Source organism: Protopterus annectens, chromosome 12.part0 (assembly GCF_019279795.1).
Source record: "Protopterus annectens isolate FY-2018-M chromosome 12.part0, PAN1.0, whole genome shotgun sequence".
NCBI lineage: Eukaryota > Metazoa > Chordata > Ceratodontiformes > Protopteridae > Protopterus > Protopterus annectens.
The window spans coordinates 1,250,076,427-1,250,094,297 of NC_056746.1; the positions used below are offsets into that span (position 1 = coordinate 1,250,076,427).

At 40.3% G+C, this 17,871-nt stretch overlaps 1 protein-coding gene across 3 annotated transcripts in view; it reads left to right on the forward strand.

The window, feature by feature from the left end:
- Positions 1-17,871, forward strand: part of TOX2 (TOX high mobility group box family member 2) — a 1,557,917-nt gene that overhangs the window by 1,436,344 nt on the left and 103,702 nt on the right. For all 3 annotated transcript variants that reach the window (XM_044090259.1, XM_044090258.1, XM_044090260.1), the window contains one exon: positions 8,512-8,592. In XM_044090259.1, the coding sequence (XP_043946194.1) occupies positions 8,512-8,592 (81 nt within the window). The remainder of the gene's footprint in view (positions 1-8,511; positions 8,593-17,871) is intronic.

Here is a 17,871-nt window from a genome sequence, read left to right on the forward strand (position 1 = left end):
TGTGTGTGTGTGTGTGTGTGTGTGTTTGGGTATAGCTGTCCTTCAGTAACATACAATGCATTATTCATTGAAAGTCATTTAAAATCATTTTGGATTTTTATTACAGCATCTCTAAATACCTAGACAGATAGGGATTGGTGAGACGTTCATCATATATGCATATCTGCAAATATGTCATTCCTAGATATTTACTGAACAATTCTCAGGGCTGTACCTTGAAAGCAAAATGTTTTAGTAGATGATTCTTGTGTTGTAATCTTGCTGCTTATAGTAAGAAAAGCCTGTTTTCCAGAATGTGTGGAGCAATAATTAGACAGCATGCAATGTTTTTTAGTATTTTAAATGTATGTATGTATATATAAATGCTATGAACTCATAACAAAACAGATGAATAATAAAAAAAAGGGAAGTTGAAAAATGTGCACTACATTGTTTCTCCACAAGATACAACCTTGTTCAGACTGATATAAATATTTTTGATTATTTTGCCTGTTGAAAGAATATGTCATTATATGAAATATATGTAACTGGAGTGTTATTAACCAGAGTGACCATGCAGAATATTATTTTATTTTTTTAAACAAAAAGGTTTTAAAAACTATGAACCAGCCCCAAATTTCCTTTAGTTCATGTACATGGATGAACATCTTAATAAAGTCCCAATTTTCTCTTTACTAATCCAGATTTTATAATTTGTTTGCCATCCATCCATTTGGTTAATCAGCCATATTGCATGACATCATCACTTTCCTTGCCCTATTTTTCATAATCATGCCAGACTGCTTATGGCAAACCTATGCAAATAACTACATTTATATATCTGCAATGAAAGGCAGACATTTTGGGTATTTCCCTCAGCAAAGCAAACCCACAATATATAATTTTCACATGAACCTTAGAAGAATCAGCACTTGGCTCATAGTCTTTAGCTTTCATTAAGTTTTCTTTGACAAAGTGCAAAAAATGTAATTTACTTCAATAAAAAAAAGACCATCAATGGATTCCCAAGATGGTTTCCCTTCCAAAACTGTAGTAAATTACTTTAAGATATCCATTCCACCTTTATAAATATACCCCGACTTAATACATCATAAGATGTGTGATAAGTGCAGCAAAATAAATAAATATATGAATTAAACATGTACAGAAATAGATGAATAAATAAATAAATAAACTTGATCATGGTAAAAGGAAGGGAGGTTTTTTAAGTATCTGTTTCTTTTGTTGAATAATGTTTTGCAGGATTATTTACTATTATTGCTAATTTTCTCTAAACTCTTTGCCAGAAAAATGATTTATGATAGGTCAAAAAGGTAGAGAGAAAGGAATTAATCCTTTCAGCATCAGTTGACTTCCAAGGTATTGTTTTGATATAGTTAATATTATGATTCATGAGATAATAATGACATTTTGCAATCAGTTTTTCTTCCTGAAATGAGTCAAGAGACATGATTGTAGTTTTGATGTTTTGGTATCAGAAAAAACAGAGAACATTTCATCAAATACTACTTCTTTGTGTTGGATAAAATGTCTTTTCATTTTCCCATTTCCAAAAACATATTCTTACAGCAGAATCCAGTGCAGTCCTAAAAAAAAGTTATATTACTTTAGGGGAGAGGCAAAGTATCAGCTGTGTGCGTTTTCAACAGCTTAGTAAATTTTTACAAACTAAACCAGCCACACTAACTCCTGACTTAGGTTCATAGGTTCATAGGTTTATACTAGGCTATCTGCCCGAGGGCATTTACAAGCCTAGCCCATAGTTTTGTGGCTTACGCCACCCCTTTAGTTTGGAGAAACTATGCCCATTATTCTGCAGTGCCTCTGTCGAGCAGAGACACTGAGGTAATCCCTGGGGTATATCTGCGATCTCCCATCCATTGGTCAAGATTCCTCTTGAACAAAGCCAGTGAGGTGCTCTGCCTCACATATACTGGGATTTTGTTCCACAGCATAGGGAGTCTTTGGGTGATGAATCTATCCCTCCAGCACGTCCTATTAATAGCTGTGTGTAGGTTTAGGTCTCCTGCCCTTGTGGCTCTAAGAGATTTCGATTTTTTGAGGTGAAGCATGTTCATCAAATCTGGGTTTGACATGGCCTTGTATGTCAGGCACAGGTCACCTCTGAGCAGGCGGTAAGTGACTGAATAGAGCTGGAGTTCTTTCAGCCGGGCAGCATAAGACATATCTTTGAGACCTTTTATCCTTTTGGTGAGGAACTTTTGGGGCCTCTCCAGCTGCTGCAAGTGTCGGGTCAGATACATTCGAATGGGGCATTGTACTCAATCATTGGTCTGATGAGTGATGAGTACAGGGAGACTATGACCTCCCTTGATCTAGATGTGAAACCCTTCATGATCAGGTGGGCAATGTAGAAGGTCTTCCTAACTATTTTAGCAACATGAGTGTCGAATAAAAGGTTACTGTCAACCTGGGTCCCCAGGTCCCTGATAACTTCTTCTGTGCTCAGTGGATTGCCTCTTATATGGTAGCTAGGGGTAACCTTGATTTTCCCGAAGGGTATGACTATGCATTTTTTGGCATTTAACTTTAGGCCATGGCTCTGGCACCAGTTATCCGTTTCTGTGAGGCCCTTCTGAAGGATATCTGTGTCAGATGTGTTTTCGACTATGGCGCCCAGTTTGCAGTCATCTGCAAACTTGGTCAGCCATAACCCTCCTGTGTTTGCTTGTACTGAGAAGTAGATGCGAACAAGAGTGGGCCCAGGACTGAGCCCTGTGGGACACCACTTGTGACAGGCATTGAGTCTGACATGGCGCCAGCAACTCTGACCCTGTGGGTTCTGTCACTCAGCCAGTTTGCAACCCATCTTGTGACGTATGGGTTTACCTTTAGGCTGATGAGTTTTCAATGATACCCGAGTGGGGTATTGTATCGAAGGCCTTTGCTAGGTCCAGGTAGGCTGTATGGACTGCCTTACCCTCATCAATGGCCTTGGTGACCGTTTCAAAGAAGTCAACCAAGTTTAGAAGGCATGATCTGCCTTTGACAAAGCCAAACTGGGTTTGATCCAGAGTCTGCAAATTCCCTATGTCTTTATTTATGAGATCCATTATGATCCTTTCCATGGCTTTGCAGATAAGGCTTGTCAAGCTAATGGGACGGTAATTTCCAGGGTCGGTGGAGGCACCGCCTTTGTGAAGTGGGACCACAGTCGCTGTGCGCCACTCCTGAGTGACGTATCCAGAGGTGAGACTGAGATTAAACAGCTGTCCTAACTGTGGGTTTAATTCCTCGTTGAGTTCGTGGAGTACACATCCGGGGACACCATCAGGTCCCATGGATGCAGTGTTTTTTGCCTTGGAGAGAGCAGTTTTCACATGGGCATTAGAGATGTTTGGGGGGCTACTATCATTTGGTATAGATATATCTCCTTTTGGGGAGGGTGGGTGAAGTTTGCACTGAACCTGTCAGCCAGTATGTTGGCAATGTCTGTAGGATCAGTAATCTTCACATCGTTTTGAACTAATTCTGAGCATATCTGGGAGCTTCCTCCCAGGTTTCTAACATAGCTAAAGAAGGCCTTATGATTGTCTTTTGAGTCCTTAGCTATTTTTCTCAAAATTTGCTTTGGATGATTTTATGAGAGCTCTTAGCTTTTGACTTATAATGATCAAAGGTGTCTTACCTCTTAAGGATTTAGCTCTATCTTGTAGTAGCTTCCTCCTTTTGTTGTAGAGTTTGTTTATGGCTGGGGTCCACCAGACTGGACGCCTGCCTTTGGTACAGAGAGTCTTTGTTTTGTTTGGGATTGCCTGATCCATGCAGTCCTGCAGGTGCTGGTAGAAGGCATTTGTAAGTGATTCAGCGGCTTGCGTAGTGTTTACCGCAGGCTCGGGGGCCTTAAAGGAGACCACACTAGTCTTTAGAAGTGTGAAGTCAGCTTTTGAGAAGTTCTTTACTGTGGTTTTTTTTTGTTTCAGGTGGGGGTGGGATGAGGACCTCCAGCAAGATTAGCTTGTGATCTGATCTCACCAGTGAGGGGTATACTTCAGGTGTTGAACATTGTGCTCCCATGTTCGTGATGATGAGATCAAGTATGTTTTCTCCTCTTGTGGGGATGGTGACTAGTTGTTCCATGGCATTTGAGTTTATGAATTCCAGGAACTTTTGGGCCAGAGTGTTTGGGCTTGAGTAGTGTTCCCAGTCTATATTTGGGTAATTGAAGTCACCTAGTATAATGGTGTTTGGAGATACATTTATCCCCTCCAGTGTTTTCAGGAAAGCCATGTGAGGTTCCTGGGTTTGCGAGGGTGGCCTGTAACATGCTACAAATTGCAGAACAGTCTTGCCTATGGTTAATTGCACCTGGATGGTCTCCGATGCATCGTGCGTTGCCACCAATCTTGAGGTGTGGGTGTCCTTGATGAATATGGACACCCTCCTTTCTTGGTATTGTCCGAATTTTGGGGCGGGCATGATATGAGGTAAAACCTGATAGTGCTGGGGTGCTCTCAGGAGCCTTGAACCAGGTTTCTGTCACAGCACAGACATCGATGTTCTCCATACTGAGAAGGGCCTCAGTGCGTGCATTTTGAGATTGAGACTTCTGGCATTGAGCAGCATTACCCTTAGTTTTTCCATTATTGAGTTCTAGGGTGGTAGGTTTGAATTTGAGCCTTGCCTAAAAAGGCACTATGGGGTGGCAATAGCCTTTGCCAATATCCGGAATCCCAGGGTGACAGGTGCAAGCCATCCCCCGAGAAGCAGCGGCTTGTCCAGCATGTCATCCCAGGCAGACAGATATTGGATCCCCTTTGAATGACACCAGAATTTAAGCCAATTGTTAAAGCTGATCATCTTATCTCTGTATTGTGGCATCATTTTTGGTGAAGGTAGGATACTGCTCAATGTCAGGGTCATACCTGCCTGGGCTACATAATCAGAGAGCTCCTCAATGTCTCTTTTCATGTAGTCCAAGGAAGTGCGTCTCAGGTCGTTTACACCAGCGTGGACAATGACTGAGTCGTACTTGTACCTGCTGTTGAGAGACCTGAGTGCTTGCGTTATGTGGCGGATTCTAGCGCCCGACAGGCAGCTTACTGTGACCTTCTCCTTATTCAATCTGGTGAGCGGGACGTCAGTGTGTCTGATTATTGAGTCACCAATGACGAGTATGTTTGGCATTGTGTTTGTCCTTGAGGGCTGTGACTGTTTGACACTCTGACTATGTGGTCTATGTGTTGCAGGTGTTGTGTTCTGAGGTGGTAGTTGTTTGGGTGTCTGCTTTGGTGGCCTCTGCTGTTTTGGTATATTTTTGGTCAGAGCCTCCGAGTATGTCTTTGTGTGATTATGTGTATGATTTGAAGTTGTGATGGTACTATGTGTGACTGGGTATGTAATGTGTGTGGTTACCTTCTCCTCCTGTCTGGTCTTGCCAGTCCTATGTTGAGAGAGCTCAGCCTCCAGTTTGGCCGTATAAGTGCATCTCGCATGTATTTGTGTTTGGTGGGAGGAGGAGAGGGTTGTCTGTGTACATGAGGCAATTGTAACATTGCCTCAATATTCCCAGGTTCACCAGCTGACCAGGAGAGGACACTAGCAACTGTTCTCACGTCATACTAGAATGAATAGACAAAAAACTTAAAAAGATTTCAGGGGATGTGGGTGACCGAGAAATGGGGTTAGGTTTTTGGGGTACTGTCTCCAACAAGAGTGCTAACAAGGTGATAAGTACTGTAGTAGCAAGTGCTAGGCTTTACAGATAGAGAATAGTCTACTTGGAGTCAAGTAGAGATGAATTTTTTAGTTATAGGATACGCCTATTAGATCAGTAGTATAGCTTGAGGAAGGTAGTTTTAAGGGAAAATTTGGAGAGTGGACTTTAGATGGCCTGAATAGTTTAAACTTAGCTAACCGCCGCTGCCCTAGTGTGCAACGGTTGCAACTCTGCGCTAAATTGTGCTAACGCGCGTTTAGCGTGTTTTATACCAGGGAGCTGGAAAAAGCTAGAAACTGGCCCAAAACGACCAATAAACTACCAGTTACCGGCTGAAGCCTCACAAAACTGGACAAAGGCAGCTCAATGCTTCCCACTCCCACTGGTAAGCAAGGTAACTTCCTCTCCCCCAAATAAGGCAAGGAAACAGTACACAGGAACTACAACCAAAGCCCAGGAGTCAGCAACTCTGAAACTGGACTAAACTACCTCAGTAAAGCGGGAAAAACAAGAGATATTTTTTCGTTTTTTTAAAATAGGCAGAAACAGGTACAGCAAACACTTATAAATGCTATAAATCAGCTATTATAGCTTACACAGAAGAATTGCTACAAATACAGTCAAAACGTAACAAACAAGGATTCCAAGTGCAATATTAAGTTAAATGCAGTAAAAACAGTTTCAATGTAACAGAAAGGCAGGCGAAATACAGTCGCTAGGTATTCAGATGTGGAAAGCAACAGAAAATATACTTAGTATCAAGAAAAGTCGCTTATTCAGCTCTCTGTAGCCTGGATTACTCTGCTGGCCCACGTGGAGTCTGTGCTGAGTAGGTACAAGCTGGAAAGTTTAAGCGTTTTATACCAGGGGGCTGGAAAAGCTAGAAACTGGCCCAAAACGACCAATAAACTACCAGTTACCGGCTGAAGCCTCACAAAACTGGACAAAAGGCAGCTCAATGCTTCCCACTCCCACTGGTAAGCAAGGTACTTCCTCTCCCCCAAATAAGGCAAGGAAACAGTACACAGGAACTACAACCAAAGCCCAGGAGTCAGCAACTCTGAAACTGGACTAAACTACCTCAGTAAAGCGGGAAAAACAAGAGATATATTTTTTTCGTTTTTTTTTTTTTTTTTTTAAAAAAATAGGCAGAAACAGGTACAGCAAACACTTATAAATGCTATAAATCAGCTATTATAGCTTACACAGAAGAATTGCTACAAATACAGTCAAAAAGTAACAAACAAGGATTCCAAGTGCAATATTAAGTTAAATGCAGTAAAAACAGTTTCAATGTAACAGAAAAGGGAACGAAATACAGTCGCTAGGTATTCAGATGTGGAAAGCAACAGAAAATATACTTAGTATCAAGAAAAGTCGCTTATTCAGCTCTCTGTAGCCTGGATTACTCTGCTGGCCCACGTGGAGTCTGTGCTGAGTAGGTACAAGCTGGAAAAGCAGCGTTTTAGCGCGTTTTATACCAGGGGGCTGGAAAAAGCTAGAAACTGGCCCAAAACGACCAATAAACTACCAGTTACCGGCTGAAGCCTCACAAAACTGGACAAAAGGCAGCTCAATGCTTCCCACTCCCACTGGTAAGCAAGGTAACTTCCTCTCCCCCAAATAAGGCAAGGAAACAGTACACAGGAACTACAACCAAAGCCCAGGAGTCAGCAACTTTAGCATTTATAAGTGTTTGCTGTACCTGTTTCTGCCTATTTTTAAAAAAAAAAAAAAAACGAAAAAAATTTATCTCTTGTTTTTCCCGCTTTACTGAGGTAGTTTAGTCCAGTTTCAGAGTTGCTGACTCCTGGGCTTTGGTTGTAGTTCCTGTGTACTTGACAGAAAATCTCAAGGAAAAGTCCATAATCAACTCCACTGCAATCTCTGATAACAGAAAGCAACTCGACTTATGGCACATAAAATTATTTGCAGGTTGTGACAGAGCTTTGCATAGCACAAACCTTAGTGCATCTCCTGAATTCTTGAATGACTTAGTGATTTATTAGAAAAAAAAGGAATTATTCTCAGAGGAGTCTGATTTAAATTTGTTATGGATCAAGTCAGTAACACAAATCACATTCAAATGAATGTTAAAATGAGTGACAACTTCAACAATTGTCATTACTTCCAGTGTTTCATATTGCATGGTCTGAGGGAGTAAAGCACCAAAATTCATCAAACTTCTTCTCCCCAGAAGAAACTTGTTAGGGCTGTACAGATGACCATCATTAAACTGGAACAACCAACATGATTGCTGTGTTTCTGCACCGCTGTTAGTCCTCATAAAATCTTACATAAACTGTGCATTAGTATTTCAACTCCATTACATGGCTAACCAGCATTCATGAATATATATAAAAATGTATTACCTGTGACTATTAATTTGTTTTTTTTTCTCCTGATTGTAACTGGTGCTAACCAGTGTCGAGAACCAATTATTGCTTGTCAAAGTATTTACTGTAATATCATGACTGTGTTTGTCTGCAGTGCATTTGTGGATTCTTGTCTCTGTTATAATGTCTTTATTGCTCTGTTTACTCTGTATGCCCTGGAGCTTTTCTCCCTGGGCCTCCACTGAAAATGGACATGAATCCAGTTGGACTATCCCGGTCAACAAATGTAAAATAAATAAATATAAATAAATAATTACATCAAACCACTGGGTAGCTGTTCATTTGAGTTTTGTTAAGCAGTTACAGGTAACTTCGAAGTATATTTTATAATATATAAATTTGTAAGGAATGAAAAACTGGTAAACACTGTTCAGATTATATAAGTAAAACAAATTATACCATCCAGGTTGCTTATAACTGTTTTTGTTTTTACAGGCCTACAAAAGAAAAACAGAAGCAGCAAAGAAGGAGTACCTGAAAGCCCTTGCAGCCTATCGAGCCAGTCTGGTTTCCAAGGTAATATGCCCTGAATTCATTAGATTTGGGTTAGGAGGAATACGTCAGATTACATGCAGCCCTTACTAATCCTGATGGAAAAACTGTTAAAATATATTGTAATGCAGTACTCATATCATTCAACTACAGTGCTGTAAATATACAGACATAATAGCAAAACGTGCTCACCTGATTTGTGTATGCACTTAAGCCTTCTTTATATATTTGTGAGCAATAGTCTTTACATAAAAATATGTAGACAAGAAGAAGTCCAGAATGTAAGAGAATAGAGGATCAGATTCAGAAAGGACAACAGTGATCATTCAACTCTTTTTGTAAGCAATGATTGGTTGCGTTATGGATTCTGCTCCGTGTTAATGATGCCTGATATTGTTTAGTAAAACGGGGTGGTCTATAAACCTTGAAACTCAGCAACAGTGTCACTTAGTGTAACATTTTGCAGAGTAGAGTAGTTTAAAACTGTAATGTACTGCTAATGACATGGCGTAACTCACAGCACTTTAAACAAGGTAAGAATGAAGACTGAGATGCATTATTTAGGAGTTACAGCATTCATCATCAGGGATGCTGTTTTACAAACAGCCAGATGCAGCATCTTGTTATAAAGATTACAAGTTGCCATGACTGTCTGGTTTTGAACATTCATGATTCATTGTAAAACTGTCAGCAGTTAATTTTGATTTACATTATTTCCTTTTAAGGCTGTTTCCTTTACAATATTTGAAATTCAACAGTCTTAACTGTTACTATCCTTTGGAAAAATTTAAATGATTTTCTACTGACATATATTTTACCAGACATAGTTTATTGTTGAATGATATCAGCATTCCATAAATGTTTTTACACTACTCTAGGGCTAATTGTGTTTCTGTAGTTTATTATATAAAGAGAAGAAGGTACATGGGTAATTGTAGTCTACTTAGAAAATTTATTTCTAGTAACTTTTTTTTCTGAGGGGTATCTATCAGTGTTTTGTGCAGGCAATATGTTAGCTCTCTCTGTATTTTGCAGTTATTAGTGATAATAAAGATGAAAGACTTGGTAGGAGGTGTTTGCTCATTTGCTGAACACATGGCAACCGATTATTCTCTCTCTCTCACACATATGCACACACACACACACACACACACACACACACACACACACACTTACACTCATGCACAGTAAATGTATATACATTATAGAGAAGCTTTCTACATAATTCCTTGGTCTGTGGCAAACATTATTGTAAAATCATAAATGTTAGCCAAACAGGAAGAAAGTTTAGTTGTGCAAGTTGAACTTACCATAACATTAGAGGTTCCAATGATCACTGCTGCAGTAGCCTTACCTATATATGGGTTAGATCATGCAAAGGATATAATAGCCAGCCAGCTTTCAAAGCTTCAGGATACCTTCCATGCACCCAATCTGTCATGTAGCTCAAGCTGAGCTGACTAAAAGGCAAGTTTGGGCACAAAGCCCTTCAGAGCCTTTATACCAGCAGAGACAGAGAATGAGGCTGAGGCCTGAAAGGACAATGCTAGGGATAACAAAAAGTGAATGTCAACACCCTAGCTTAAAAAAAGCATTAAAAAAGGGGGAAGGGAGCACCTATTGTGGCAGTGATTTAGGGATAATGACAGCATTCTGACAAAACAGGGAAACATTCCCTGTTCAACCAACATGAGTGGTTCTTCCTTGCCCACTGAGGGAGCCTGAACAGTCACAGAGGATGTGGCTAATCCACAGTCTGGAGTGACCGTAGGTGCTACATCAGAGTGATGTCAGGTAAAAGATGAATGGTCTGAGGTACAACAAATGGCTACGTCAGATTCACCCACCTGCAGCAGAGGCAAATTGCTAGCCTACTATGCTGGTAAAGGCTATTTGCTAAACTTTTTCTTTTTGCAGCTGGAAGAAGGATGGACCATAGGATGGACAGTCTATTCCATGGTCTAGTGGAAAATGGTGCCTCTGTCCTGGGGAAAATATGCAACAATGCTAGTAAAACTACCAGTCCACAAAAGTTAGTTTTTTTTTTGAAAGAAGTAACACAGCAAAAAGCACTTTCAAGCACTATGGCAGACCTACAACTTTCAAAATACCATAATTTCTCCACAGAAAATAGTTTGTCAGTTAGATAAACTGACAGCAACAATGCATGGTCCATTTAAAAGTATGTTACAGTCTCGAGACAATCCATTAAAACACAATACTCAACTTTAAAATAACTTTTCTAAAGAGGAAAATAATAAAATATCAGTAGAAAAATAAGAAAATAGAAATCTTTTCCCCAAAGGGAACTTAACTGGCCAGCTAAGGAAAGCAGAAGCCAAGCATCAATCCTCAAAACCCTGAGAGGAGTGTTCTCTTGTCTTTTAGTCAGCTCAGCTTTAGCTGCTTGACAGTTTCAGCACATGTAGGGTGCCCTGAAGCTTTGGAAGCTGCACGGCTGTTATATCCTTGGCAGGATATAACCTGTAAAGCTAATGCTACTGCAGCAGTGATCAATATGAAGAACATTTGCCTGACTCTTTAAACAGTGCTTTTGGAAATAGCACTGGCAACACATCTACTACATAATGCCATAGCTTACTACCTACATAACTGTGATTTGTCATACATGTAGACATTTAGAAGGTGTCTTGAGTCTTTCAAATTTCTGTGTTGCTTAGCTAATATGGCAGTTGTGAAAACATTCATGGGTATTTTTTCTTTAAGTATATATTTTATAATATATCAATTTTTAAGAAATAAAAGACAGAACATCGATTCAAACTCAAGGGCAAATAATTAAAAGTCAGTAACATAAACCAATTAAAAAATGGTGCCTAAATGTTGAAATGCTGTTATTTATACTTATTACGTACTCCTGTGTAATAGCCTGTCACCTTTTAATACTATTTCAAGTGAATTGACAAGAAGGGCTATAACACTTTAATACTACGTGGATTCATAGTAAAAGTTTTTTCTGCATAGTAACTGATGATGTTTTAGAACTTTTTTAATAGGTTGTTAACAGGGTATGAAATTATTGTGTCATCATTATTGGAGGTTTGGAATGGGTGTGTCATTTTACTTATTTTTAAGCCATTTATTTTAAAGTTTCCTTGGTTCTAATGATGTCTGATGGGTCACTTATACATGCTCGAAATGCCACAAAGTCGAAACCCATATGGCCGAGACCATATGTTCAACTTTTGGAATCCTGACCATGGGTAATGGACATCTCCATGCAATGCCGAATGGAAATATTTCCATTTCTGCACTGTAGTGTGATCTCGGAGTTGGCATATTAAAGTTACGGAGGTAACCCCACGGGGGTGCAGGGGGGCATAGCCCCCTTGCTAACACTTAGAACGTCAGTTAATGTTGTGTATTTTGTTTGTTTTTACATGTTCAAAATTGTGGAAGTCGAACATATGGTCTCGGCCATATGGGTTTCAGCTTTCTGCAATTTCGATCATGTATAGTAGACCCTGTCTGACATACCAGACGAAAGCAGTTAACCGAGTGGAATTTTCTGTAATAAGACTATTAAAAGTGTGTTTTGTATTGCTGACTGGCCTCATTTGATATTAGCTTTTAATACATGTCAAACTGCAAAATTTGTGATGGGAATAATAAATAATGAACCACTACTTTAAGTTAACATAGCAAATTCCAGATGCAGCTGATAATACTTTAATTGCTTGAAAATCTGTTTAGTCCCTGTTATACTGAAACTTACCATTGTTTATATTTTATTGAAGGGTAGAATAAAATGCATGTGCAGAGGAAATAACTTTATTAACTGAAACATATCATCTGACTGTGAATTATATATGTGTGCTCAGTCTGATTTTCATATTCATTTTCTCCACATTTTTCTGCATAATACTTTTATAAGAAATGTATTTTAACATCATAAATTTTCTACAGGAAAGCTATCAATATTCATAGCAAAGAATCACTGAAACTGTTTGTGGTGCTACTACATATTATGAACTAAATGTGTGTATTATGCATCTTTATTATGCATGTCTTTCCAGAAATGTTTTGTTGGATACTTAATTGAAATGCAGGCCACAAATGAATAAGGTAATCATTGAGACATGTACCACATAAAATCACTTGAGTATGATGTCACAGCTGAGTGTGAGCTCATTTTAATGAGATATAGTAAGCAGTAAGTACAAAAATTACAGAACAATTTATATTTTGGCACCTAAGATGTATACTTTCTAGAAAACTTTCAAAAAGGGGAAATAAATGGGTACAATTGTTAAGGTTGTACCTCACAGATTCAAACTTCAACATCTAATTCCAACTTGTAAATACTGGCTAAGTTTGTAATAACTGGCAAACCAACATCCTATCATCTTCTTATGAAAAGCAAGTTTCTATAAATAAAACAAAACATATTGTAAAGTTATCTATAAGTGCAAAACATTTTTTCTCTTTTTATGGCTGTGTATTTCATATCGTGTGCTTCTTGTCCTGAATGCAATTTATTATTTTACTTTTTAGTTCAGCACCTTGATGAGGGCTTTTATTTTTATTGCTTCTGTCAGTTACAATAGGAAATAGTGTTAAACCCATAAAGAACTCATAGGGATAAGTGTGCTATGATAGTAAACACTACGTGCACCTCATTTAGTTGAGATTAGAGTTTTGGACAAGGTACTTTCAATTATGATTTGCCATGTATAGTTGTGTTTTTCCTTGAAATGTCATGCATCTTTTAGTACATTGTACACTGTTGATGTATCAGTGACTTGTGTATTGTTTTGTCACTATTACTTTTAATGTTCTTTGTGAGGCTAAGTGGAAAGGGGTATGTGAGTTAACTTTGTTCATACATTTCCCTTTCCCCAAAATTTGTGTGAGCACAAAGGTAGTATATTCAGCTATTAGCAGTGCTAGGGCAAAATCCCAGCACTGAGGTGCAAGGGGAAAAAAACTGAAATAATATTCCCAATGATTCAGAAAGAACACCAGTGCTGGCAGTAAGAGCTGCGGCAAAAAGGAGGATGTTTCCATGAAGTGGAAAAATTAGAGTCAGAGACACAGTAACAACAGCAAACAAAGACCTCATTATCAGTTAATTTGTATGTCTTTGAATTGGCATTAATTACTACTAATGCTAATCAGCAGTTACTTTCCTACAATAGTTATCACTGGCATCCATACATCTCATTGGCACATCTATTTACTCTCCCACACAAATAAGTACATTCGAAAACACACACCAGCATACCTCTTACCTGTCCCTGAGTTGTCAGAGTGTCCTGATTTCTCTTTTATGTTTTTGTCCATTCCCTCATAAGTCATGGATTCTTTCAGTCAGTTAACAATGCCAGGCATTAAAGGACAACAACGGGATTCTTTCATTAAATGCTCAACTGCTCTATCCTTTTTCTTCCTATTTACAATCCCTGCTATGAATAAACAACAATACAGCATTTAAAATATTTTAAATTGACTGTTTTTCTCCATTAGAACAGCACCTTACTGTACTGTGGTGGTTTCACTTTCAAAAAACTTTTATCCCAGCCTGGAAAAGCTTGTTGCAGTCTCTAATTCATTGATGTCATCAAGACCAATGACTACAGGTAGTTTTCTGGCCAATTCCCTCCCCAAATGACATCACCACAACCATCCTGAAAACTCACCCATGCTGTGATGTCACAGCTCCCTGGTCCTTCTACCTATACAGAAATTAAAGGCTAGAACAAGTAAACAGTACGAGTCAAGTTTCCTGCTGTGAGCTGTCAGTCACTCCAGGTGACAGCTCAAATTACCCTTAACATTTTGACAGTTAGAGAAGTTAAGTGTGAAGGGGGGATGGGAAATTAGTCGGAGTAGTACAATTCAGGCTTCACAAAATACTGCAATTTAGCCATTCTAAAAAGAAGCAGCAGTAAAATGCACTTTCTGTGGCATTTGCACTGTTTGTGTTTTAAGTAGTCATTGAACAGCTTGAAATGCTACTTAAAACTGAAAGACAGCAGTGTATGCATGTAAAATCAATGCAGTGACAGGAGCTTTAGGAAGAAAGAGACCTGCATGATGTAATTTTTTACAGACAAGCATTGCACTGTAAGGTACCTAATAGGTTCATAGGTTCATAGGTTTATACTAGGCTATCTGCCCTAAGGCATTTATAAGCCTAGCCCAAATTATTGTGGCTTACGCCACCCCTTATATGAAAAAATACTGTGCCCATTAGTTTGTTGTGCCTCTGTCCAGCAGTGACACAGAGATGATTCCTGGGGTAAACCTACGATCTCCCATCCACAGGTCTAGATTTCTCTTAAACAGAGTCAGCGAGGTGCTCTGCCTCACATGGACCGGGATTTTATTCCACAGCATAGGGAGTCTCTGAGTGATAAATCTATCCCTCCAGCACGTCCTATTTATATCCGTGCTAAGGTTTAAGTCGCTTGCTCTAGTGGTTTTGGTGGATTTGGATTTTTTAGGTGGAGCATGTCCATTAATTCCGGGTTGGACATGGCCTTGTATGTCAGGCACATGTCACCTCTGAGCAGACGGTATGCGACTGAATAGAGCTGGAGTTTCTTCAATCTGGCAGCATATGACAGATTTTGGAGTCCCTTTATCCTTTTGGTGAGGAACTTTTGGGGTCTCTCCAATTGCTGCAGATGTCGGGTGAGATACATCCCGAATGGGGCATTGTACTCGATCATTGGTCTGATAAGTGAAGAGTACAGGGAACAATGACCTCACTAGATCTGGATGTGAATCCCTTCATGATCAGGTGGGCAATGTAGAAGGTCTTTCTAACCACTTTAGCAATGTGAGTTCCCTGATAACCTCTTCTGTGCTTAGTGGATTGCCACCTATATGGTAGCTTGGGGTTACCTTGTTTTTCCCGAAGGGTATGACTATACATTTTTGGCGTTTAACTTCAGGCCATGGCTCTGGCACCAGCTATCTGTTTCCGTGAGTCCCTTCTGAAGGATATCCGTGTCCGATGCACTTTCCACTATGGCGCCCAGTTTGCAGTCGTCTGCAAACTTTGTCAGCCAAAGTCCTCCCATGTTGGCCTGTACTTCTGAGAAGTAGATGCCAAACAATAGGGGGCCAAGGACCGAGCCCTGTGGGACACCACTTGTGACCGGCTTGGAGTCTGACACAGCGCCAGCAACTCTAACACTGTGGGTTCTGTCCTTAAGCCAGTTTGCAACCCATCTTGTGACATATGGGTTTACATTTAAGCTGGTAAGTTTTTCTACAATACCCGAGTGAGGTATTGTGTCGAAAGCCTTTGCAAGGTCAAGGTAGGCTGTATGGACTGCCTTTCCTCATCAATGGCCTTGGTGACTGTTTCAAGAAGTCAACCAAGTTCAAAAGGCATGATCTTCCCTTGACAAAGCCAAACTGGGTCGGGTCCAATGTCTGCAAGTCCCCTATATCTTTGTTTATGAGCTCCATTATGATCCTCTCCATAGCTTTGCAGACTAGACTTGTTAAGCTTATGGGGGTAATTACCAGGGTCCGTAGAGGCACCGCCTTTGTGGAGTGGGACCACAGTTGCCGTGACGCCACTCCTTGGGCACGTATCCTGTGGTAAGGCTGAGATTAAACAGCTGCCTTATGTGCGGGTTTAATTCCTCATTTAGCTCGTGTAGCACACAGCCGGGGACACCATCCGGTCCCATTGATGCTGTGTTTTTAGCTTTAGAGAGAGCAGCTTTCACCTGCGCATTTGAGATGTCCGGGAGGCTACACTCGGCTGGGATAGTTATCTCTCCTTTAGGGGAGAGGGGTGAAGTTTGCACTGAACCTGTCTGCCAGTATGTTGGCAATGTCTGTGGGTTCAGTGATTTTTGTATCATTTTGGACTAGTTCTGAGCATATCTGGGAGTTTCCACCCAGGTTCCTAACATAGCTGAAAAAGGCCTTATGATTGTCCTTTGAATCCATGGCAATTTTTCTCTCAAAATTGGCCTTAGTTGATTTTATGAGTGCTCGTATTTTTTACTAATAATGATCAGGGGTGACTTCCCTTTATAGATTTTGTTCTATCATGTAATAGCTTTCTCCTCTTATTGTAAAGTTTGTTAATGGCTGGGGTCCACCAGACTGGACGTTTGACCTTTGTGGAAAGAGTCTTGGTTTTATTTGGGATTGCCTGATCCATGCAGTCCTGGAGGTGTTCATAGAAGGCATTTGTAAGGGCTTCCGCAGCTTGGGTTGTGGTTTCCTCTGGCTCAGGGGCCTTGAAGGATACCACACCAGTCTTGAGTAGTGTGAAGTTTGCTTTAGAGAAGTTCTTCACTATGGTCTTTTTTGCTTGGGGTGGGGGCGGGATGTGGATTTCCAGTGAGATTAGTTTATGATCAGATCTCACCAATGAGGGATATACTTCCGGTGTGGAGCATTTTGTCCCCATGTTTATGACAATGAGATCTAGTATATTTTCTCCTCTCGTGGGAACAGTGACTAGCTGTTCCATGGCATTTGAATTTATGAACTCCAGGAACCGTTGGGCTAGAAAGTTAGGGCTTGAGTAATGTTCCCAGTCTATATTCGGGTAGTTGAAGTCACCCAATATGATGGTGTTTGGAGATACATTTATACCCTCCAGTGTCTTCAGGAAGGCTGTGTGGGGTTCCTGAGTTTGAGAGGGTGGCCTGTAGCATGCTACAATTTGTAGAGCAGTTTTGCCTATGGTTAGTTGCACCTGGATGGTTTCGAAGCTTATGCGTTGCCACCAACCTGGAGGTGTGAGTATCCTTTATGAATATGGATACACCCCTCCTTTTGTGGTGTGGTCCGGGTTTTGGGGCGGAACGCATGATATGAGGTAAAACCTAATAGTGCCGGGGTGCTCTCAGGAGCCTTGAACCAGGTTTCAGTTACAGCACAGACATCGATGTTCTCCATACTGAGAAGGGCCTCGAGTGCGTGCATTTTGAGATTTAGACTTCTGGCATTGAGCAGCATTACCCTCAGTTTCTTCCCATTTTTGTTTTCTAGGGTGGTAGGTTTAGAATTTGAGCCTTGCCTAAAAAGGCACTATGGGGTGGCAAGAGCCTTAGCCAATATCCGAATCCCAGGGTGACAGGTGCAAGCCGTCCCTCATGAAGCAGCGTGGCTTGTCAAGCATGTCATCCCAGGCAGACAGACACTGGATCCCCTTTGAATGACACCAGACATTAAGCCAATTGTTAAAGCTGATCATCTTGTCTCTATATTGTGGCATCATTCTTGGTGAAGGAAGGATACTGCTCAGGGTTAGGGTCATACCTGCCTGGGCTACATAATCAGAGAGCTCCTCTATGTCTCTTT